This window comes from Aricia agestis, chromosome 1 (genome assembly GCF_905147365.1).
Source record: "Aricia agestis chromosome 1, ilAriAges1.1, whole genome shotgun sequence".
NCBI lineage: Eukaryota > Metazoa > Arthropoda > Insecta > Lepidoptera > Lycaenidae > Aricia > Aricia agestis.
This window is the reverse complement of record NC_056406.1, coordinates 17,542,844-17,567,597: the sequence shown is the minus strand read 5'-3', so window position 1 is coordinate 17,567,597 and position 24,754 is coordinate 17,542,844. Positions and strand designations below refer to the sequence as shown.

Genomic DNA, 24,754 nt, shown 5'->3' with positions numbered 1-24,754 from the left:
TTTTCACGTACTTTTCTCTAATGGTTTTTCGCCTCACGGTCGCCACTGTAAGTTAGTCTCGTCTTCACTCTAATGCTGCTCTCGTATGTCCATCTTTCCCTGTGTATATCTCTTTCACTATACACATAGGCCAATGTAGTCTATTCGACGTTTCTGTTTGGAGAAGGACCACATCTCCCACCATGGGTTCGACTTTGGTTTCCTTTCCCTTGTTGATCAATAATGATCAAATATTCGTTTCTATATCTAATTCTAAAATCCTCTCTTAGTTTCTGTACATATTTGTATCTTATGTTAAGGTTGGTACTACTAATATATTCTGTGGTTAAGGGTTTTATGGTCAATTTGATCAATATCTTCGGTTGTATTCGAAGACAATCCATGTAGGAACATCATAGGTGTTAGTGGTCTAATATCTCCCATTTCAACACATGTTAGTGGTCTACTGTTTATGAGTGCCTCACAGTCACACAAAATCGTAGACAATTCAATCCAATCAACTGAAGCTCGACCTAATATTCTACGGAGCATATCCTTTACCACTCTTACTAATCTCTCCGTCGCCACTTTATGTTGAGAATAAACACATAATTATAATCAGTGATCGGAGTAGGTAGATTGATTTTTGCTACTTGCATCATAAATGTTCATAGAAAGGATAACGTGGATAAGCCATTATTCGGAAAGTCATTCCAGTATTTCCGGACTCAATCAAAGATGGTTTATGTTGGTAATCCATACTATACTAAGATTATAAATGCGAAAGTGTGTCTGTCTGTCTGTTACCTCTTCACGCCCAAACCGCTGAACCGATTTTGCTGAAATTTGGTATGGAGATACTTTGAGTCCCGAGAAAGGACATAGGATACTTTTTGTCCCAGGAAAATGTACAGTTCCCGCGCGATAAACGAGTTTTGGCGCAGCGGAGTTGCGGGCATCATCTAGTTTACCATAATTTTAATGATTTATGGATGAAATCGACGTAATTAAAAGTCTTATTTTTGAAAATTATACAGCTACTTACTAATTTAAATTTCGGTTTAAAATATTAACGAAGTCCGGGATTTCGAGGGAATGTCCATATTGTTATGTACGTTTCGGATCGTTGACCTCATTTCAATCTACCTACTCCGATCACTGATTATAATACTTAATAATTCTTACTTATTTCAGGTTCAAAACCAATATTGTATTCAGACACGTCGTGATTCTCACAAATTTTTCTTGTCCTTTAACTCATTCTCAGTAATCTTGCTACTAACCTTACTATTTTTCTGTATTTTCCAAAATATAATAGCTTACTACTGAATGTATCTGTGTTACTTTCTACATAAATGGTTATATATCTTTACTTGACTCGCTTGCTATAATTTCTTCTTCCTCAGTTTTCTTTATAAATACTTTAGATCTGGGCCAACACTCATCCTTAAGGTACAACCATTCCGGTCCCGTCCACCAGCAGGGCAATCGCGATAATTTTTTTCAACTGAAGCGCAAATGAAACTCGGACGTTGATAGACTTTTGGTACGATTCGGTATCGCGCTAACGTTTTGACAGCTAGTTGAGACGTTACTGAACCTCAGCTCAAGCGCAAGCGCTGTCAAAACAAAAAGTTGATACAATGCTACTTCTACTCGCACGTTTATGGAACGTTTCTTATTTTGGTGTGTAAAAATGACAAAAATGAATGTAAAAATATAACATAAGCTATAATCAAATTATAATATAAGCTTATATTTTACTTCAAAGCTGTAAAATAACACTACGGACTATTTTAGTTTGTTAGAAAGTGAATCGAATTTTGACATTACTTCTTTACGTAAATGTCACAACTCACAAGTCACTATTGAACACAACTAAGTATGGCGTTTGTAAAATATAGTAAAACAATATTATGAATTCACCTACGTAAATTAAAAACTCCAAGTAACATTCATATTAATTCATAATTAGGCACCAAAACAACTTCACTCGTGTCATGTTCATCCATATGTAAATAACCAATTTGTCAATTGACCAATTAACGCATCGGAAAAAATTTGTTCATATTTAAGCCAATTAAAATTAAATCAGAAGGGCGCTGATTGGTCCGCTGCAATGTCTGTCTAAAGGTCAAACGTTGTGCTTCGTTCGAGTTCCATCTAAGTTTGAGTTACGGTTGGAACGTTAGCACGATACTGAATTTTGTTCAGACACAGCGGAACCGAACCGTAACTGAACCACAACCAAAGCAAATGTGAACCTGAATTGAAACGTTTAAAAATAACGCGATTGCCCTGCAGGACTTCTCTTTCAGTGCCTTCGGATTGCAGCCTCGTGATGGTAAGTCTGATGGGTTATAAATACCCGGTAAGTGATTCCACCACTCTTTCTTAGTATTTTTGCATATCTCTTTTACTCTGGTGGTGACGAAGGCTCCCCATGCCTCTTCTCTTTGGAGCCATGCGTACACCACCGATGAATCAGTCCAGCAATATGTTTTACTAGCTGTTGCCCGCGACTTCGTCCGCGTGGACTTCAGTTTATAGCGCGCGGTGTCAATAAAATTGTGTCAAAAGCATTTTAAAACCCTGGTACCCCTTAAATCAAAATACCCAAAACAGCCGTGTAGTGTGCACATAATATGATTTTTTTTAATTAAACTTTTTTATACCTTTTAAAGCTTATTTAGCGTTACACAACTTAGCTGCATAATGCATTACACAACTTTAGCTTTGCCCAATACCCATAAACTATTTAGTATTTAATATTGGTAGACTGTTGTTTCTGATTTCTATGTTGGTACGATTCGGTATCGCGCTAACGTTTTGACAGCTAGTTGAGACGTTACTGAACCTCAGCTCAAGCGCAAGCGCTGTCAAAACAAAAAGTTGATACAATGCTACTTCTACTCGCACGTTTATGGAACGTTTCTTATTTTGGTGTGTAAAATTGACAAAAATGAATGTAAAAATATAACATAAGCTATAATCAAATTATAATATAAGCTTATATTTTACTTCAAAGCTGTAAAATAACACTACGGACTATTTTAGTTTGTTAGAAAGTGAATCGAATTTTGACATTACTTCTTTACGTAAATGTCACAACTCACAAGTCACTATTGAACACTTAAGTATGGCGTTTGTAAAATATAGTAAAACAATATTATGAATTCACCTACGTAAATTAAAAACTCCAAGTAACATTCATATTAATTCATAATTAGGCACCAAAACAACTTCACTCGTGTCATGTTCATCCATATGTAAATAACCAATTTGTCAATTGACCAATTAACGCATCGGAAAAAATTTGTTTATATTTAAGCCAATTAAAATTAAATCAGAAGGGCGCTGATTGGTCCGCTGCAATGTCTGTCTAAAGGTCAAACGTTGTGCTTCGTTCGAGTTCCATCTAAGTTTGAGTTACGGTTGGAACGTTAGCACGATACTGAATTTTGTTCAGACACAGCGGAACCGAACCGTAACTGAACCACAACCAAAGCAAATGTGAACCTGAATTGAAACGTTTAAAAATAACGCGATTGCCCTGCAGGACTTCTCTTTCAGTGCCTTCGGATTGCAGCCTCGTGATGGTAAGTCTGATGGGTTATAAATACCCGGTAAGTGATTCCACCACTCTTTCTTAGTATTTTTGCATATCTCTTTTACTCTGGTGGTGACGAAGGCTCCCCATGCCTCTTCTCTTTGGAGCCATGCGTACACCACCGATGAATCAGTCCAGCAATATGTTTTACTAGCTGTTGCCCGCGACTTCGTCCGCGTGGACTTCAGTTTATAGCGCGCGGTGTCAATAAAATTGTGTCAAAAGCATTTTAAAACCCTGGTACCCCTTAAATCAAAATACCCAAAACAGCCGTGTAGTCTGCACATAATATGATTTTTTTTAATTAAACTTTTTTATACCTTTTAAAGCTTATTTAGCGTTACACAACTTAGCTGCATAATGCATTACACAACTTTAGCTTTGCCCAATACCCATAAACTATTTAGTATTTAATATTGGTAGACTGTTGTTTCTGATTTCTATGTTGGTACGTGAGTTATTTAATTTAATAACATGTATAACAATCGAAAGAATCGAAATATTAACTCAACATGGTACCACCTCTTATAGAAATACATATAGCAAGCGATAGCGCGATCTAGGCGACTCTTGGCGCCATCTGTTCCAGTTTTTGGAACTAACTTAATTTGAACAAATTTACGCATATACACCCCCTTACAACCCCTTTTTCCAGTAAGAAGTAGCCTATATCCTTTCTCAGGCTTTAGACTATCTGTGTACAAAATTTCATTACAATGGGTTCAGTAGTTTTGGCGCTGTTGTTTTTGAATTTGATATCTAAGTTGGTAGGTGAGTTATTAGTTAATAACGTGTACAACAATCGAAAGAATCGAAAAACCTACCTCAACATGGTACCACCTCTTATAGAAATACGCATGAGCAAGCAATAGCGCGATCTAGGGAACTCTTGGCGCCATCTGTTTTGAGTTTTTGGAACTAACTTAATTTGACCAAATTTACGCATTTTCACCCCCTTGCAACCCCTTTTTCCAGTTAAAAAGTAGCCTATGTCCTTTCTCAGGCTTTAGAATATCTGTGTACAAAATTTTATTACATTCGGTTCAGTAGTTTCGGCCTGAAAGCGAGACAGACAGACAGACGTTGTACACAGATAGTCTAAAGCCTGAGAAAGGACATAGGCTACTTTTTAACTGGAAAAAGGGGTTGTAAGGGGGTGAAAATGCGTAAATTTGGTCAAATTAAGTTAGTTCCAAAAACTCAAAACAGATGGCGCCAAGAGTCCCCTAGATCGCGCTATTGCTTGCTCATGCGTATTTCTATAAGAGGTGGTACCATATTGAGTTAGATTCAAAAACAACAGCGCCAAAACTACTGAACCCATTGTAATGAAATTTTGTACACAGATAGTCTAAAGCCTGAGAAAGGACATAGGCTACTTTTTATTGGAAAAAGGGGTTGTAAGGGGGTGTTTATGCGTAAATTTGTTCAAATTAAGTTAGTTCCAAAAACTGGAACAGATGGCGCCAAGAGTCGCCTAGATCGCGCTATCGCTTGCTCATATGTATTTCTATAAGAGGTGGTACCATGTTGAGTTATTGTTTCGATTCTTTCGATTGTTATACATGTTATGAAATAACTCACGTACCAACATAGATATCAGAAACAACAGTCTACCAATAATAAATACTAAATAGTTTATGGGTATTGGGCAAAGCTAAAGTTGTGTAATACATTATGCAGCTAAGTTGTTTATCGCTAAATAAGCTTGGTATAAAAAAGTTTAATTAAAAAAAAATCATATTATGTGCACACTACACGGCTGTTTTGGGTATTTTGATTTAAGGGGTACCAGGGTTTCGAAAAAGCTTTTGACACCAATTTTATTGACACCGCGTGCTATATTAAACCGAAGTCCACGCGGACGAAGTCGCGGGCAACAGCTAGTGGTGATATATAGTGACTGCTAACATGAACGGGCTACAAGTCACTCCAAATGGAACCCTTGCATGCTGGTAAGTAACTAATTCTCCCTTTTTTTATGAATATCTTTCCACCAAAGTAATTTCAGATACTTTCTGTCTTGTGGAGCGATTGATATCTGTAGGAAAGCTTTCTTTATATCGAAAATCACCCCAAAAACACCTGCTCTAAAGTTTAGCAACAATTTACGTATTTCTTCTATGAGACAAGGCCCCTTTTCAATACAACTATTTAACGACCTTTTATTTTTGTCTTTACAAGACGCATCAAAAACTGGCCTAATTTTTTCTCTTCAGTATTCTTATACTCTTCATAGCAAATATTTGTCGACTTGGTATTATATTTTTGCCTTATTTTTTGACTCATTCTTAGTATTGTAGCTACTAACCTTACTATCTTCATATAGTTGATAAAATATAATACCAAGTCGACAAATATTTGCTATGAAGAGTATAAGAATACTGAAGAGACTATAATAAAGATAGTACAGAAAGAGACTTATACAGAAAAAATAAGAAATAAGGAGTTACTAACAATAGAAATAGACCAGATTATTACAGTAAATACAAGATTAACATATAGTGGAGAAGATAGATATTTTATATATCCAATTTTGATGCCAGGAAGGAGTGAGTTGTTTTTTATGAAGCATATTTTTTGAAATAGGTTTTGATGACGTGATGATGATAGTTAGTTATTATGTTATATTATTATGTTATATTATAGTGTCAATGCACCTGTTGCCTCCCCCGGGAGTGTCTTACGACTTACGTATTGGCACAAAAGATTTTAGTTTTTAAGGTTTATATTATAGTGTCAATTGCCAAAGTTTGAAAAATAGAATGACAAGAAAAAAATGTGAGAAACGACGTGTCTGAATGTAATATTGGTTTTGAACCTGAAATAAATAAGAATAATATTGTTATATGTTGTGTTTATTCTCAACAACATACAAATGATTATCCATATTTTGCCCATCTCCCGCATTCGCCACAATTAAAACAAGTAAATAAATACGGACATAGGTACCTTGCATAATTTTCTGCATTCATTGACTAAACAAATTGCAGCACCATCTTGACTTGTTAAGTCAAATTAGTATCTATATACAGTGTTTTGCTTTTTCCGGCCCATTTTTACTCCAAAACAATAACTATTATTTTTATTATTTCTCTATGTCTTAAACTCCTAAAAGTAAGTAAGCACAATCTCGCAAAAAAAAACTGGTGCTCGAAAGTCGGAAGTTGGGCTGCGAGTGAGATTTGGTGCACGACGTTGCCAGCGTCGAGCTGGCAACGTCGCATACCTGATACCAGAAAATATCGTTATATTTACCCATAGCTGGGCATTAACTCGTTAATCCGTTAATCGTTAATTAACGAAGTTAACATTTTGGTTAACGGATTAACTTTTAAGTTAACTTTTAAAAATATTAACGGAGTCGTTAACTTCCGTTAATATGCAGAAGTCCGTTAATCGTTAATCCAATGCCTACTATTTACCGCATGGCACCGCGGCGCGGTGCGAAAACAGGTTCAGACAGATAGTATGAAACGACAAATTCTAGGCGGGCGGGCAGCGCGGTGACGCGGCACGGCAGCAGCGAGTGAAACAAAAGCAATACCTACTAGATACATTTTCAGGCGCGCGCGAGTGAGAAGAGATATTTTTCATTTTATGATTTCATTACTCAGCGCCGGTGCTTATAGAGAGAGTGATTTGTTTATTGTTATTATAAATCATTTGCATGTTGATAAAGAAGAGTGCAGTATAATTTAGTTAGGTAGAAATTAGAATACAATAATTATAGAAGTAAGTATTTTGTTTTGTTCCTAACATTTTAACTTCCAAAACCTTAAACCAACAGGTTTTGTATGTACACTAACGCAATGATATAAGTTACAACAAGGTCATATTACATATTAACGGATTAACGATTAACGTTAACTTGCGTTAATTCGTCCGAAATGTAACGCTTTAACGTTTGACGAAGCTAACATTTTTATTTTAACGGATTAACGATTAACGAAGTTAACTTTTTGATTAACGGTGTCCAGCTATGTATTTACCGATATTTTTATAACTATATTTTTTCGTTATAATACTAGATATCGTTTACCGTTAATACCGCTATCTGGCTACCAATATGAAAATAATGGTACGTAACGATATTTTTTCTGGTACCTATTCGATAACGTTATGAAGCCCTGCGCATGTGTGGCCACGGCATAATGCCTATTCATAAATTTCTAAAGCTGGGGAACTCAGTCCCCTTTCATGACCGTTAGCCCCGCGGCCCCGTCAAAAAAAAAAAACTTACTGTCAGCGCAGAATAGTCGACACTTTCTTTGACAGCCAGCGATATTTGTTGCATGCGATTGGTCTTTTAAACAGTAACGAGTTCAAGTAGCCAATGATAGTCGTTGATTTTTGCTGAAAACTACTAGCGCGCTACCATTTTAGTAATTTTTGTCTATGGTGTTTTTGTATTGTCATTTGTCACTGTTGGATTGACTCGGCATAATTTTGACATTATTGTTTGAAGAAAATTGGTTTTGAATGATTCAACATAATAGTTGCAGTTAAAGTTTTGGAAATAATCAATTAAAATATCTGAAAATGGCACCTCTAGAAGACGTAGAAATGAAAAGTGTAGAGAGTCCAGCAGCCACTAGCGACGTAGAGATGGCCGATGCAAAAAAGGATGGAGATGTTGTAGCTGTTCAAGACTTACGGGAACATGTAAGACAAATAGACAAGGCAGTAGCATCTAAGGAACCTAGATTTACTATGCGCGTTTTGAGATCTCTTCCAAGCACTCGTAGGAAGCTGAATGGAAATGTACTTCGCGCTATTATAAACCAGTTGTATCCAGCAAGTCCTGAGAAAGAAGCTTTGTTGGTGTTTGTTGAAATTCCATCTCCAGGGTCAATAGAAATCGACGCACCACGCTCTCGAAGTGCTCCTAAGGTACCAGTCACTGAAGTGGACGTCTACTTACATTTGCTTGTGTTATTGCGCCTGTTGGATACAAACAAGCTAGAACAGGCCGCCGAATGTTCTCAACAGCTGATGAACAAGATCGTAGCCCAGAACAGAAGAACTTTAGACCTCATTGCGGCGAAAAGCTACTTTTACCATTCGAGAGTATTTGAACTCAACAACAAGCTTGACCTAATCAGAGGCTTACTTCACGCTCGTCTTCGTACCTCGACACTCCGCAACGACTACGAGGGTCAGGCAGTATTAATCAACTGTCTGCTGCGTAACTATCTTCACTATTCCTTATATGATCAAGCGGATAAATTGGTAAGCAAATCTGTTTTTCCAGAAAATGCCAGTAACAATGAGTGGGCCAGATTCCTATACTATCTCGGTAGAATAAAAGCGGCTCGTCTGGAGTACAGTGATGCTCATAAACATTTGGTCCAAGCTTTGAGGAAAGCTCCACAAACAGCAGCTGTTGGTTTCCGCCAGACTGCTCAAAAACTTGCAATCGTAGTTGAACTGCTGCTGGGAGACATACCAGAGCGAGCAATATTCAGGCAGGCACCTTTGAGAAAAGCCTTGGCTCCATATTTCCAGCTGACCCAAGCTGTCAGACTTGGTAACTTGCAGAGGTTTGGTGAAGTGTTAGAGAACTTTGGCACCCAATTCCGTAATGACCATACTTTCACATTGATATTACGTTTGAGGCAGAATGTCATTAAGACTGCAATCAGGTCCATCGGGTTGTCCTATTCAAGAATTTCTCCGAAAGATATTGCCAGGAAGTTGGGCTTAGACTCTGCTGAAGATGCAGAATTTATTGTGGCTAAGGCGATTCGTGATGGAGTCATAGAAGCCAGCCTGGACCCAGAAAAGGGTTATATGAGCAACAAGGAGAGTTCAGATATTTATTGCACCAGGGAACCACAGTTGGCATTCCATCAGCGTATTTCTTTTTGCCTCGAGTTGCATAATCAAAGTGTGAAAGCGATGAGATATCCGCCCAAGTCTTATGGAAAGGAGCTTGAAAGCGCTGAGGAGAGGAGGGAAAGGGAGCAGCAGGACTTGGAACTCGCTAAGGAAATGGCAGAGGAAGATGATGATGGTTTCCCCTAAACTTTCTATTATACATATTGAAAATCATAAATTCATACTAACATTTTATGTAGAATTTATAATAAACCTTTGAATTAATTTAAATGTTGTTTCAATGTTTCTATAAGAAAATAAATCCTTGGTCATAGATTACAATTCATTCTTGTTTATTTTTTTGAGTAAGTTATAATAATTATCATTCAGATTAATTATTTATTATTATTTAATTATTTATTGGAAATTAATTAATTGAGCAAAATATTTTTTAGTTTTCTTGTAACTTTGAACCAATTAAAATGTACCTATTATGTTAAATATTTTGTATGGTTTCCTGCATCGAAACTGTTTCAATCATCATCAGCTTATTGCCATCCACTGCTAAACGTGGCCTACGTTTAGCAGTGGATGCTAAACGTGCTAAACGTAGGCCTCCCCTAATGAGCACCAACCATGAGCAGCCCTGAATTAATTTGCTCTACGGGCAGCCCTCATCTATCCGCTGTTTCAATAGCAACATGTAAATAAATAAGCAATTGCCTAGCAACTGACAGTTTAATATAGCATGGTGTATTGACATAGGCCGTGTTCGTTGGCGTATTTTTGGACAAAACTTTTATTGCGCATGTCCAAAAGATGTCATGGCAACGCCATAACAAGTTGCTGGTCAAGTCGTAAGCAACGTCTTAATTGTTTATACATGATTAAATTAATAAAACCTAAACATAAATACATAAGCCTAAATTGTCTAACAGCCGCACAAATAATTTATTTAACACTATGATAGTGTTTGATTAGTTTATTTTGGAAAATATGGATATGGATCACTTGGAAAAATTTAAAAATTTAATTGTTTTTTTATGAAATAAAAGGGCAAACGAGCAAACGGGTCACCTGATGGAAAGCAACTTCTGTCACCCATGGACACTCGTAGCATCAGAAGAGATGTAGGTGCGTTGCCGGCCTTTTAAGAGGGAATAGGGTAACAGGGGAGGGTAGGGATGGGAAGGGAAGGGAATAGGGGAAGGTAGGGAAGGGAATAGGGTAGGGGATTGGGCCTCCGGTAAACTCACTCATTCGGTGAAACACAGCGCAAGCGCTGTTTCACGCAGGTTTTCTGTGAGAGCGTGGTATTTCTCCGGTCGAGCCGGCCCATTCGTGCCGAAGCATGGCTCTCCCACTAGGTTTGTTCATTGCAACGCCACCAACAAATTGCAATTGGGTTAAATGTCAAGTCGTAAACAGTTGTCGTTGCCATGGCATGACATGATTTGGACATGCGCAATAACTAGGTTTTGCAGCGAATGCGCTAAAAATTATGCCGACGAACACGGCCATAGTGAATATATTCTCTTTGGTGTATTGAGACTTGAGGACATAAAGCAAAATAACAAAGAGAATATAATCACTACCAAAATAATACATACTTACCTTGAGGAGCTGTCTGTGTATTTATTAATACAAAAATATAATATTTTAATTTAATTAACAATGGAACTTTCGCCAGGCTACTTACATAAATTAGCCGAGCTCCTCACACAACCAGAGCAAGATGTTTTGCAAGGAGAAGATTTTACTCCAACAAGTATGTATAAAATTAAACATAATTATTAATTAATAATTAAAATATTAAAATTATTGCATGAGTAATAATTTATATATCAAAATTATTGCATGAGTAATTTCAATTTACTGCCTGATAGATTAGCACGTAAGGGCCTATTATTAGTTGTTACACTACATCTACCGAGTACAGTGGCAACTGGCGAGACCTTGTATAATGGAGGTCAGTGGGCGAGACAGTGTTCTCACTTCTCAGCCAATCAAATGCCCAAGAGCACTGTCTCGCCACTCTACTCGGTAGGTGTAATCAAGCTCTAAGGCTTCCTTAGACAGCAATCAGGATAATAATATTGTGTACGCGACAGTATTTTGATATCGTTGTACGCGACAGCATGCGATAGAATTCCAATGTAGGGCTGCCATCACCCAAATTGCAGGCAGGACAAAATTCCCGGACATTTGACCGAAATGTGGTAATTTCCCCGGACGCCTCTTTTAAACAGTATAACTACGATAACGTCTTGCCAATTTTTGATTTTCCAACAAGAATTTGTAAAAATCTGACTAACTCAAGTCCGTGCAAGAAATCGTGTGTATGCTTAGCGAGTTTTTATCTTTCGTTTATTGCTGCCTGGCTGAAAAGTGTCCGGATTTCACCCGGACAATTTTCAAAAACCCGGCCGGACCCACCCCGGATGCTCTTCAAGCTAGGACAGATCCGGGGACGGATGGCAGCCCTATTCCAATGTCACTTCGAAATACATATAAGAATCATGGCACAAACTCAAGTGATCATTTGAATTTCGCAGGATACGAAATAACATCAACCAAGGACAATGCCGGTGCTCGAAATACAAAGAAAGTTCCTACCAGTATCGAAGAATATGAACAGCAGGAAGCGGAAGAAATGGACTTACTGAGCAAAAGTGGAGGAGGGGTGGGTGACCGCAAAACTCCGTCTTATACCATGAACTATCAGCAGTCAGTTGGTGCGGAGGATATTTTCTTACAGGTAGGTATTATGTGAAACTGCAACATTAAAAAGTCTACTGAGTAGACCAACTTTAAACTAGGCCGCCCAAATCATGGTTATATACAGCGTGGTTTCTAATAACTGAGAGTAAAATATTGCAGTCGTCGCATGCGCGTAAAAGTCTCTTTTGTTTGGATTCAAGTATAATATGGCAGAGTTAAGTTACTATCTATATTTTAATTTTGCCTGAAGAACGAATAGTTTTCCATGGTTTAATAACCTTAATGAAATTCATGCTTACCTACGTCCTTATTCGTTTTTAGTGGAATAAATAATTATTTCGAGGTAGCAAAACAAAACAAGGTTCAGATTTTTCTCTGATAAATAAAGTTCTCATGCTGATTGCGAGGTCGTGATGCAACTGATAGCAAATTAGTAGGTACCTGCACACGTACCGTGTAATAATAATTGTAATTGTCAAGATATTTTTATTTGTACTTATAATATTAGGTTTTTAAGAAATTAAAGAACGGGCAAACATATCACCAGATGGTAGCCACCGCTGGTAGCCGCCGCTAGGTCTATCGTCACCATACGTTTTCACCACTATCTCCTTAAATAGGTATATACTTAATAGCCGCCGCTAGAGAGATCCCCGGCAGCTCTGATGTGCTGCGGGGTATGTGGGACTCCGGGCAAAATTGGAGCCGCCCGAAGACCTCACGATGTTCCTTCTGCTGCTCTAAACGGAGTTGCGAGGGTTGTTCCATAGACCATGACTTCCGAGTTCCGTGACTCCGCAGGCCAGAGCTTACTTCTACTTCCTAGCTAGGTTGCAAGTGGCGTTCTTGGGTCACGTCGCTTATGGAACAATTCTCTTGCGTTCTTAGATTCTATATAATACTATCTGACCTGGCAAACGTTGTTTTGCCATATAAATATTTTTTAATAATGTGAACAACCCTTATTACTTAGGGGTATGAAAAATAGATGTTGGCCGATTCTCAGACCTTCTCAATATCTACAACTTCTTATCTTGATTCTTAATTATATTTTGCTTTCAGATCGGTCACAAAACCCCATCATCGGCCAGCTGTGAAAACTTAATAGTGAGAATCAAAATGCCGGGAGATAAGATGGAGAACATTGATTTGTCGGTGGAGACGACCAGAGTTACCGTGGATTCCTCTCAGTACCACCTTAAATTTTCACCGCCGCACCCGGTAGACCCTGACAGATCGAAGGCCAACTGGGACGCCGCTGAAGAAACCCTCATTTTGACCTTGAAGCTTGATAGAGAGTTTGATTTTGTTAATTTTTAATAAGTCAGGAGTTCTGGTAAAGTTGGGAGGTCTGGTCTACGATTTTTTTCTTAAACCACAGGAAATACCAACCTATGTCCTATAGTCCGATCGCAGGACAGAGAGACATTCGTTCATTGAAAGAACTATTGCGCCGTCTCCTTCACTTGTGCACGATAACAATTAAAAGCTGTTATAAAATATTTTATTATATTATTGGTTTTCTTTTCGATAATTGTTGTTATTAGATAAGACTGTAGCTTAGTTGCTGCCTATATTATGTGTGTTTGCGTAAAATGAAAATACAGGCCTAAGCACACAATATTTGCTTCGTTTAAATATTTTGAAGATATTGACAGTTTTCCCTAATTATTCAAAACTAAACACGCGTCAGACATAATGATAGTATACAATAATAATTCACTGTTCATATAACACTAACCAATTGAATATAGCATACATTTCGCTACAAATTGATACCTTGGCGCCACTTGGGATGTGATTACTCTCAATTACTACGATGTGTTTCAAATTAATGAGTCGTCACTCGTCACGCTTGTGGCAATTTGATACCTTATGTTTGGTAGTTTATAAAAATCGACCAACCAAGTATTTCGCCTAAGGGTACGCGTAGGGGTGTACGTAGAGTAGGGCTCTACTTGGACTAACATTAGACTTGTCTCGTCTTACTTAATATCCCCAGTACCTAAGTCTTGACAAGTTATAGATGGTGTTAAATAAAGATTTTTGCCAAGACGGGGCTTTAGAAGGCAATATATTCTGAGTATTATAAATAAACAGTGTATACCTTCTGCAGTACAAGTAGATAGCTATTATGTACCTTAAAAGCATATGCTACCAAAGCCACGTCCTTCCGTCTTTAGAGTCTAGACCTAGTGTGATAAGTCCAGTGCCGTAAATAGGGCGGTGCCACCAGTGCCCAGGCACAGGGCGTAGTCTCTGGGTGGCGCAAGAATGGCCGGACCAGAGAGGACTCTTATTTTTTCGGTTTGCTCCCAATAAGTTCCCGCTGCGCCCCAGAGATGTTTCCCAATGTAGTAAAAAATATCCACAGCCGAACATACCTAATATAACGTCCTCCTTTTTTGAAGTCGGTTAAAAGACAAGGGTGCAGTTATAGAAGCTCGCACATGGCGCAAGAAAGACTATTTACGGCACTGGCTAAGTCCCATCAAAATTCTTTCAGTACTCAGTAGTCAGTAACTCAGTACGCTACCATAGCTATCTTATACCTAATTGAATTCAACCGTACAATTACTATAATATTATCCCGGAACTCGAAGTATCTCCATACAAAATTTCAGTAAATTCGGTTCAGTGGTTTGGACGTGAAGAGGACGAGGCAACAGACAGACAGAGCGGCACACTTTCGCATTTATAATATTAGTATGGATTATCTATTATGTTATTAATAGATTGAGGAAGCTCTAAGCTAACGTGTGTAAAACTTTAGTCATTAAATAATTTAGCTGCGGTATATTTCGTGGCGCCCGGCGTCAACTCATTTACTTCCAAACGCACAGCCGCCAGACATAGAGGCGACCCGACGCGAATATCAATTGAATTATTGTTGAAATAATGCAAATTCATTAAATACTTAGCCATATATGCAGTAAAACTGCTTAGTTGAAGTGTTTTCTGGTGATAAAGTTCATTTGATACGCGGTGACTAAAATATTGGTAATGTTAAATTTATTTTTTCTTAAAGTACGTGTAGAATGTTATGAATTATGATATATTTTTCTAACTACTATCGCATTAGGTAAACCCTGTAATGATAGTTTAAGTGTGTGATGATGAAATAAATAAATAAATAAACTAGGTTTTCAGTTAAAATCTTGTTGTAAATACTTCAATACTTATCTGAAACAGTTTGTGGAGATTTGCAAACGTTAGTCATCTTGCAGAATCGCTTAATTTGTGCAAGTTTAATGTTTCACAAGTGGGCATAATGCTAGAGATTGAACAGCAATAAATAATGTTAAACAGCGTGTCGTTGATAATTGATATGCCATAGAAGAGTAGGGTCTAGGTCACACTTGTAGCCTTATAGAATGTAGAGTTTAATGCTCAGCCGCTATCGACTCTAAGGTAGATAGGTACTCCTTTATATATTTACTAGATGGCTTCCGAAATTTATTAGAGACTCGTATTGCGCACAATAGCCGTACATTTTGCCTCAGTAAAAGTAATCTCCCAACTCAATTTTGATATGAATATGCTCTTTATATCTATCAAAATTGATCTAAATTGGGTCATCTATTTAAGCGTAAAGAGGCAATAGTGAATAGACGGATTTACTTATATATATAGTACTGGTATGGATACTATTGATTTTCATTAGATTCACGCAAATAATAAAAAATTAAGGTGGTACTTGCATGAGGCGTTAGAGCTTTTTTAGCATAGTTAGTCCTTTGGAAAGTTTGCAATCTCTACTGAATCTACCTAAAATCGCACCCCTAACGCGCTTAATATAATACAAAACTTTAATTAGTCAGAGAATAATATCTAAGTAAACACTTTAGATACTTACTTTGAGAAAATAATGCCGTTGTTTATACACATGGCGTTCTAATTAGTTTTGGATAGAAAAAACACAAAAGAAAATGGAATTGGTAAATTCAGTTTTAGCTAAATCATTGTCATGCTAATTACGAGTATTTTTATGAAGAAAAGTATAATCTTTTGTTTTGATAACAATTGAACAAACAAGGAAACTAACTTAGGCTGAGTAGTCACTGCCCTAGCCTAAACCAACACCACCTACCACTGCACGCTTAGCATGACCATAATATTAGAAATGCGAATGAATAAAAACAACGACAGATTTCCTTTCTGAATAAAATCTGTCACTTTGTCTTTTCTACCATATAAGGAAATCATAATGTTTGTCTTGCTACACAGCGTAATGGTAGCACTTCACATGGCTATTGGTATTTGCTATTGGCTATTTGTTGCATTTGGAAAAATTATTGACGTATACACAAACAAGCAAATATTGGGCAAATACGGCCTTCCACACATGGACGTCAAATACCAAACTTTTACTTGTTTTTGTTTATTTGCCTATTTGACTCTTTTGTGTGACTCTTTACGGTACGGATTCGTGTATTTTGTTTTGGTCATATTTGTCAAATAGGCAAATAAGGTCAATACTTTGTCAAATATACCGTATACACATGGTGATTGTTTGGCGAATAGGTACATCAAATTCGTAAATACAAATAGCCATGTGAAGTGCCACCATAACAAAAAGATATCAAATAATTAAGAGTAGTACCATCAGAGTAGTTGATTTATATGCAAATTGCGGACCTGCGTAATTTGGTCACTTTATGCCAAAACCAGCCGACAGTTCATGAATAGTATTGAATTGACATTATCCGACCAAATGACGTAGGTCCATCAACTGCCTATGCATCAATTTCTTCGATGGTACATTGTGTTGCTATGGTGTTATTTAAAGTTCTTTGGACTTGGGGTGTATAAAAACTTTACGTTGCGTTTGCCTATACCTAAGTACCACAGTAAGTATACTCAGTAGGAGACTACTATATTTCTTAACTGCTTCAATAGTATTTATTATGGTTGATCGACCCGTCATACAGTTTATTGTTTTTACTACAAAACTTTGTAGAGAGGTAGATTCGTTTAAGATTGTCTAATATGGTCGACGCTAATTGTTCAAGCCATAGACAGCTTCAGCAATCAGCAGTGCAGCTGGTTTAGCACGGCCATAGTAGAAATTCAAAAGAATATAAACGCTGACAGTTTTTGCAAACAAACTGACAGAGTTTCTTTACCGTAAGAATAAACCTTTCAATGGTGGCTATACCATGGTTATCCATCATAGCTCAGGCTTTTACCTATAATATGAAAAATTCATAAAATATGACACAAGTATTTTTGATTTTAGAAATGTTCTATCACCTCACCCTTTGGATGTTTATTATCTACATAAGCAATGTGGGAGTACACTTGCAGACCAGGCATTGGACTGATAGACGTAAGTGATGTTTATAATGCCGCACTCAGAGTCCAGAGATCCTCATTAGTCATTAAATGGCTCTTAGTGCGGCCGTTAAAAGTTATACTTATGTTTAATTTTCACAGTATTCAGATATTATATAATAATAGTTCAAAGATTAAATAATTTAAGGTGACGCCTTGATAATTTGGCTGCAGCGATATCGACTTTTCTCAGCAATGACTAAAGCTAAGAAATTAAAGTTCATTGTCAGTATTCATCATGTCTTTATCTTTGAATTACCTTTTCCTTACATCTTATATTAACACGATTGGTCAGCTTTTATAACACAGAATAATTAATCAAAAAGACCTCTATAAGAACAGGGATTCTAATTTTGCCAACAGAGTAGAGTGATTTAAGCTTCCAAAATTTGTACATAGATTAGTTCAAGCATGCACTATAATTTGCCCATAGCTTATATGAAATATATTAATTATGGTTTTTAAATTACGCGACAAAACCATTTTATCGCTCACGCCCTATCCATTTCTTGTTTTGAAAACAAGCGATCTAAAACATATCCAAAATGATTTTTTACTTTAACGCGGCGTCACCTTAAGTATAAAAGTATTATATAACCTATAACCCTATAAACTTATATACTTTGTATGATAATATGATGCATTAATTATATATTTTTTTCAGAATTATTTCCATCAAGCAAGATACCAGCAGACGGCTTGAGCCCCAAAAGATTAGTCGTGCGAAGGAAAATTGTTACATACCACAACTTTTTTCGATCGAAAGTTCGACCGACAGCCTCTAACATGCTTTTGATGGTAAATTGAACTTAATATTAAATATTCAAAAGAGATCGATCCTCAAAATTGGAATGTTTCCTGATTTGCCATCTGACAAACGCCTACAACACTATATTATATCTGTCCCTTGTCCGAATCTGGCCTGCTTTTGGTATTCTTAATGATTACTCTAAATGACTTACAAGCTTTTCAAAGCGGAAGAAAGTATAATTAACATAATTTTCCTTAGACTTGGCATCCAATGGCAGCCCAGCAAGCCCAAAGCTACGCGGAGAAATGCATTTTCCTTCAGCACAACGACCCTTCGGAAAACTCGGTGCCGCTCCTGGGAAATTGCGGCCAGAATTTGTTTGTGGCTAATCAAAAGACTCCTTGGTAAGTATCTAGCCATTTTAGCCAAGGTATTTTTAACCACTAAAGAAAATACATGGGATATTATAAGTTTGACGTGTCTCTAGTTTATATATTTTTATGTGCATATTTTTTACATTTGTAACTCGTAAACTGATAGATTCATAATAAAAACTCATCTTCTTCTCAGCAACTCAGAGGTGTTCAAAATCTTTTAACTTTCGTCCAAAGTCTGGTCTACGAATATATTTTCTGTAATTATAGTAATTATAATCATTTCTAAGACCATTACACGAACTTAAATCAATTAGTGATTATTTTACACACAAGTAAAATGTAAATTTTAATTAATTGTTTGAAATGTAATTAAAATATTTAGCATCGTAGCATTACTCGTTAAATTAATTAGCAGCAGCTAATGATGCATTCACTTCACGGTTCTTGTTCAGCTGAAGAACTTTTCTTTCTTTTCCTTACATCTTATATTTGGCGTTATTCTGAAATTCGTATATCGCGTAGGAACTGCACATTTTTTCGTATTGTACAAAAAATCTTAAATGTCTTTTTCTGAGACTTGTGTATCAACTATCATCATCATCATATCAAACTTCTTCAAAGTCGGTTCAGCGGCTACGTAAACTTTCGCATTTTTAATAAAAGTACCTACAACGGAATTTTTAGTAGGTAAGTCACAATCAAGTTTACTGTTTAGATAGCCCAGATTTTGTTAGTTTCTTGTTTGGATTTCGATTGTAATATCGACAGTGTTCGACATTTTTTGCTCGTATTAGTGTTTCCTCGTCTGTTAAGTTGTCAGTCCGTCACGATTTTTACATAGATAATGGGATACTCGTGAATAAATAATTATAGTTTTAACAAGCTTATTTGCTGCCCTTTATTCAGATGTACTTGAAATGTATACTGTTTGTTTTGATTGGAAAATAATCACGCTTTGTCAGGAACAAGGAAGTATACGTTTGCAGACGATTACGATAACTTTACAGTGATTTAAGTTAATTAAAGTAATTAAGTTTAATCTCGAGAACATATTATTTATATAAGTATTTATTTTTTTAGTGTGTGATGTTTCATGTTGTCGCCTGCTTTTATTAATTGAAATAAAATATTGTCACTGTTTTCAATGCATAATAATTGAACGAGCTTTCAGTTTTTATTATGTTACTAGCTGTCCCGGTGAACTTCGTGTCACTTTAAAACCTTCCCAGGACTTCTACGAATAATTTAAGACTAAAATTAGCCCAATCCGTTCAGCCGTTTTCGAGTTTTAGCGTTACTAACACAATTGAAAATCCATTTCTATATATTATACTAGCTGTCCCGGTGAACTTCGTGTCACTTTAAAACCTTGCCTGGACTTCTATGAATATTTTAAGACTAAAATCAACCCAGTCCGTTCAGAGAGAGTTAATTTTTATACGATAGTAGAAGACTGACTATATTAGCAATAAAAAGTATTTGTTTGTGTGTGTGAAATGTGCATTTTTTTATGTTTTAAGGTGCTCCCTCACCGCGAGCATTCACTTGTGCATGTAACATTATAGATTCGTTTTTGAGCATTACATTACACGTGTAATGTAACATTAAAGATTCGACTTTGAGCATTACATTACAATACTACCTCCCTGACTGATGTGCATTCGCGTGTAATGTAACATTCGACTTTGAACATTCCATAACTAGTTGAGCGAATGCTCCCGGTGAGGGAGCACATTAATGTTTTTTTTTATTGTTAAAAAATCTGTCTCCAGACTGTTGGTCTCAACTCTCAACTCTCAAGTGAGTACGCGGGCCCTTACTCTAGAATCTACTTTATAATTATTCTCTACCTATGTTTATTACGTTTATAAGCACATCTCTATTCTCTAGAAATGTGTGCTCCATGAACATGACGTGGTAGATTTTACTAAAATCCTTGACTTTATATGAAACCACTTTACCTAATGTATATTTAATGTTTTGTTTTGGTTATGGCAAGTTTTTGTTAGAGTTTTTGCGAGTTTCATTTGGGCTTAGTTGGCTTGATTAAAGAATTACAATGCGTTAAGATATTTGATACATAATCTCACAATCTTTGTCTATAAATATAAGTCTACGGAGGAAGTCCATATTATTATTAAGTATGTAATTCCTAGGTATCAAATGACAAATTGTGTACCTTATACATTAGCTACCTAATATCTTCTAGTCTGACATTTTTAATCACTGCTGCTTTAATCTAAAACCCTTTTCAGGTTCTTCGCTATAAAGTCGTGGTTTCTGGAGTACAAGAACTTCACTTATGGGGCACCCATCAGGGACCTGAAGGCAGTGGGCCACTACACCCAGCTCGCGTGGGCCAGCAGCCACAAGCTCGGCTGCGGCGTCGCCCACTGTAAAGGCGGACCCTGGGGTCACTTCTATAACTATGTCTGCCACTACTGTCCCATGTAAGTAAACAACCGTGGTACTTATCGATTCGGTAACCATAGGCTCATAGGGCCGAGGTCGCTTAGGGATTCTAAGCACACCCTGCTGCTGAGCTGAGCGAGAGGCTCACTTGCAGAACTTGTGGCGAGTCTGAACTCTGACGTTATTTTATACGTGGGAGAGCCATGTTTCGGCACGAATGGGCCGGCTCGACCGGAGAAATACCACGTTCGCACAGAAAACCGGCGTGAAACAGCGCTTGCGCTGTGTTTCGCCGAGTTAGTGAGTTTACCGGAGGCCCAATCCCCTACCCTATTCCCTTCCCTACCCTCCCATATTCCATTCCCTTCCCATCCCTACCCTCCCCTATTACCCCATTCCCTCTTAAAAGGCCGGCAACGCACCTGCAGCTCTTCTGTTGCTGCGAGTGTCCATAGGCGACGGAAGTCGCTTTCCATCAGGTGACCCGTTTGCTCGTTTGCCCCCTTATTTCATAAAAAAAATTGATACAGGAACGGCCTTAAAAACACAAGTGGCAGTGTGTACCTATAAGGCCTGTATTCACTTTGATTAGTGATAAGTGCAGGTAATTAGTCCAGGTGATTATAATATTAGTCTGGTGAAAGTGTGTGCACTAATCACTTGCACTCGCACTAATCAAAGTGAATACAGGCCCATATTAGTAGACGTCAAAATTTTGAACCGACTTCCAAAAAGGGAGGAGGTTGTATGGGATGGTATAGACATATTTTTTCCGTTTGTCATAGGACTCTTAACATTTTTAATCAGGTGCCTTACTCCCGAAACTGATATCGATTTCGATTTTCGATTTCAACGGTTTTTTGACACTTTAGACATCTAAAATATGTCTAAAAAATGTCAAAAAACCGTTGAAATCGAAAATCGAAATCGACATCAGTTTCGGGAGTAAGGCACCAGGTCTGTTTTATATGTGATTCAAGTAGTGAAATACAAAAAAAAATCAATTGATATTATGTACATTGTATCAATAAACTTAAGTACGAGACAATCTCTACATCGAATACAAATTGCTGAATTAAGTTGGTACTTTGCTTGTTAATGCTTAGTAAAAAATTTGTTACCATATAGTATTAATTTCTTAAGCTTACTTACTCGTATCTAAGTATAGGTACCATATGACAAGGTACGAAGCTTAGTGACAATAATGCTTATTTTAAGAAGTTTATCCACGTACTGTGACTACACGCTAATTACCATAAAAATGTGGTAGTCGTCTCAGGTACGGTTCCTATAAGTGTAGAAATAGTAGGTAAACATATTGTTAATTTAACTATTCACTAGCTATTTGACCGAGCTTTGCTCGGTATTCGATAAAACACTGAGGTAGTAAGTACTACGTACTAGAGCAGCTATTGCGAACAAAAAACATGTCGCACTTTGAGGCATGAGCGGGGTGGGAGGCGTGGCGGTGATTGGTATAGATCACTACCGCAGAAGTGACACAGTTTAGTGCCTACACTCGAATGAATGCAGAATCTATTTGAGTAAGTGGATAAAATAAAAATAAAAATTCACTTTTTTATAAAATTTATAATTAATACGGATCCATAGTCCACTATAGCTAATTACCTTATTTAAATTACTTAAATATTTTCAAATATTTACCATAATAAAATTATTATAATGTACGCATGTATAATGTACGTAATATTTTAAATACATATTACCAAAATACAAACTCGTCTTCGTGAGTAAGTACTTCATTCATCGTCGTCTTATGATAGATCTGTATTCTGCCTACATTACACTTGAATCTACTACTCTATGACAATGCAAAATGGCGCGCGTCTTCGCCTAGTAATTGAATGTTCGTATTTTAATTAAAAATAATTAAATAAGAATGCTAATACCGATGAAATGTTATTCCGTTGCATTTGGAAGTGTTACTGGAATCATTTTTGCAGTATCTTAACCCACAACTAGGCATTTTTGCGACTTTTTTTGGTTTCGTTTTTGATTGTGGTACGCCTGGCGCGCAGAAGAGCTCGCGGGCGACTAAGTGCACTGCTGCTATACAGGGTGTAACAAAAATAAATGATAATACTTTAGGGTGTGTACGTGTTCCTTTTAGAGAGTTCACTGTGAAAGTAGCAGCGCTGAAAGACCAAACATTTTTTTCACTTTTGTATGGGCAAGGGCCCGAGCGTCACGAGTTTTCCCATACAAAAGTGAAAAAAAATTTTGGTCTTTCAGCGCTGCTACTTTCACAGTGAACTCTGTACAAGGAACACGTACACACCCTAAAGTATTATCACTTATTTTTGTTACACTCTGTATAGATTATGTTGAATGTGACCAAGCATTGCGTTGCGTTGTCGAGTCTAGTACGTAGTACATACTATGTCAGTGGAATAAAATGTCATTTTCTAAAAATGAGTCCTAGCTAGATCGATTTATCGCCCCCGAAACCCCTTATATACGAAATTCTATGTTGTTAGTTTTTAAATTAACTTAATTTAAGTTTAGTTGAGATATTAAGTTGATGTTGATTGTTAAAGGCAAACAGGTAGCACTTACTATCTTTATGCAGAAAATAATGCATTTAAATTTCTCAATGGATCATTGCACATTCAGTCGATTTCAAATTTAAATTCAATTCAAATGATATAATATTTTTTAATAGGAGCAGCATCTAGGTGTGGCATGATTAGAGTAACGTTATTGTTGGGTTTCTATTCATAGCATGATTTTTATGCTAGGCTGTCTATCTTTTATAATAGAATCGATTACCTACACAGTTCAAATGGAAATATAGTTATGCCTGATGACAAGTTACGACTCAACTACTCAAGTCAGCAAAGCTTTGCTATTTTTAAATAGCAGGAAGAATAAAAGTTATAACTGTTAAGTAACGGTTACTTAACGACTTATTTAACAAAATATGAAGTTAAAACTTAACCTCTTCCAGAGGCAACATAAACGGCATCATCCAGTATCCGTACAAGGTGGGGCCGAAGTGCGCCGACTGCCCCAACAGCTGCGTACACGACTCGCTCTGCGCCAACTCCTGTCCAGTCACTGACCACTTCTCCAACTGCGCTGAACTGGTGTCCGCTGTACCCAGCTACTGCGCGGAAAGAACGTGTAACGCCACCTGCTACTGTGGCAATAAACGGTTGTATAAAAATCATCCCTGGTAAAGTGAGTGAGGAAATGATGAAAATCAGAATCTAATAAGTTTTTTTATACAATACTTTAGTGTTAAATTATTATTGTCTTTTATGTTTAAGAATTAAGTGTCTAATTTATTTTGTAAGATATTTTATATTTGCGTATAACAATTTTATAATATTTATTTGCTGACTCAGACTATCAATTTTATTTTTAAATAAACAAATATTAAGTAATAAAAATGTTTAAGTTAATATTCTACCACTGTCTATTAACCAAGCAAAAGTACTCTTCAATATCTAAAACTTTTTAAATATTAAAAGAAATAAGAACATTTGCATGTTGTTATTTGGCAATACTCTACACTCTACAGAATAAAGACAGTCTATAGCTGTTGTCTAGAAACGTCTTTATTCTGAGGAGTTTTGCCGCAAAGCCTGTAAGATAAATAAGTTGGTAGGTATTTATTACTTGAAGTACAGTAAGTTACAGATAATACAGGTATGTTATAAATAAGTTATTTAATAGGAACTGAATTTTATTATAAAATCATGATTATATTTTATGTATAATTTATGT

At 36.7% G+C, this 24,754-nt stretch overlaps 3 protein-coding genes across 3 annotated transcripts; all 3 read left to right on the top strand.

Moving 5' to 3' along the window:
• The first annotated feature begins 8,027 nt into the window (after positions 1-8,027).
• LOC121731223 (probable 26S proteasome non-ATPase regulatory subunit 3) lies at positions 8,028-9,696 on the top strand. The gene has a single exon (XM_042120581.1). The coding sequence runs from the start codon at positions 8,132-8,134 to the stop codon at positions 9,614-9,616; it is 1,485 nt and encodes a 494-aa protein (XP_041976515.1). The 5' UTR covers positions 8,028-8,131; the 3' UTR covers positions 9,617-9,696.
• Positions 9,697-11,029: 1,333 nt separating this feature from the next.
• Positions 11,030-13,623, top strand: LOC121731304 (dynein axonemal assembly factor 6). The gene is made up of 3 exons (XM_042120679.1): positions 11,030-11,177; positions 11,965-12,167; positions 13,193-13,623. The coding sequence occupies exons 1-3, from the start codon at positions 11,084-11,086 to the stop codon at positions 13,448-13,450; spliced, it is 555 nt and encodes a 184-aa protein (XP_041976613.1). The 5' UTR covers positions 11,030-11,083; the 3' UTR covers positions 13,451-13,623.
• A 1,307-nt stretch (positions 13,624-14,930) lies between these two features.
• On the top strand, positions 14,931-24,304 carry LOC121731262 (serotriflin-like). Its single transcript, XM_042120627.1, has 6 exons — positions 14,931-15,130; positions 17,370-17,459; positions 18,129-18,262; positions 18,474-18,619; positions 20,848-21,042; positions 23,973-24,304. Exons 2-6 carry the CDS (start codon positions 17,372-17,374, stop codon positions 24,202-24,204), a joined length of 795 nt encoding a protein of 264 aa, XP_041976561.1. The 5' UTR covers positions 14,931-15,130; positions 17,370-17,371; the 3' UTR covers positions 24,205-24,304.
• The last annotated feature ends 450 nt before the right edge of the window (positions 24,305-24,754 follow it).

What these genes read in the sequence shown, in the direction of transcription:
- LOC121731223 (XM_042120581.1), top strand. Translation starts at nt 8,132, where the DNA reads ATGGCACCTCTAGAAGACGTAGAAATGAAAAGTGTAGAGAGTCCAGCA.
- LOC121731304 (XM_042120679.1), top strand. Translation starts at nt 11,084, where the DNA reads ATGGAACTTTCGCCAGGCTACTTACATAAATTAGCCGAGCTCCTCACA. An exon ending in AGAAGATTTTACTCCAACAA is followed by an intron (nt 11,178 to 11,964) that starts GTATGTATAAAA and finishes TGAATTTCGCAG; the next exon opens with GATACGAAATAACATCAACC. An exon ending in CGGAGGATATTTTCTTACAG is followed by an intron (nt 12,168 to 13,192) that starts GTAGGTATTATG and finishes TTTTGCTTTCAG; the next exon opens with ATCGGTCACAAAACCCCATC.
- LOC121731262 (XM_042120627.1), top strand. Translation starts at nt 17,372, where the DNA reads ATGTTCTATCACCTCACCCTTTGGATGTTTATTATCTACATAAGCAAT. An exon ending in CAGGCATTGGACTGATAGAC is followed by an intron (nt 17,460 to 18,128) that starts GTAAGTGATGTT and finishes TATTTTTTTCAG; the next exon opens with AATTATTTCCATCAAGCAAG. An exon ending in GCTAATCAAAAGACTCCTTG is followed by an intron (nt 18,620 to 20,847) that starts GTAAGTATCTAG and finishes AACCCTTTTCAG; the next exon opens with GTTCTTCGCTATAAAGTCGT.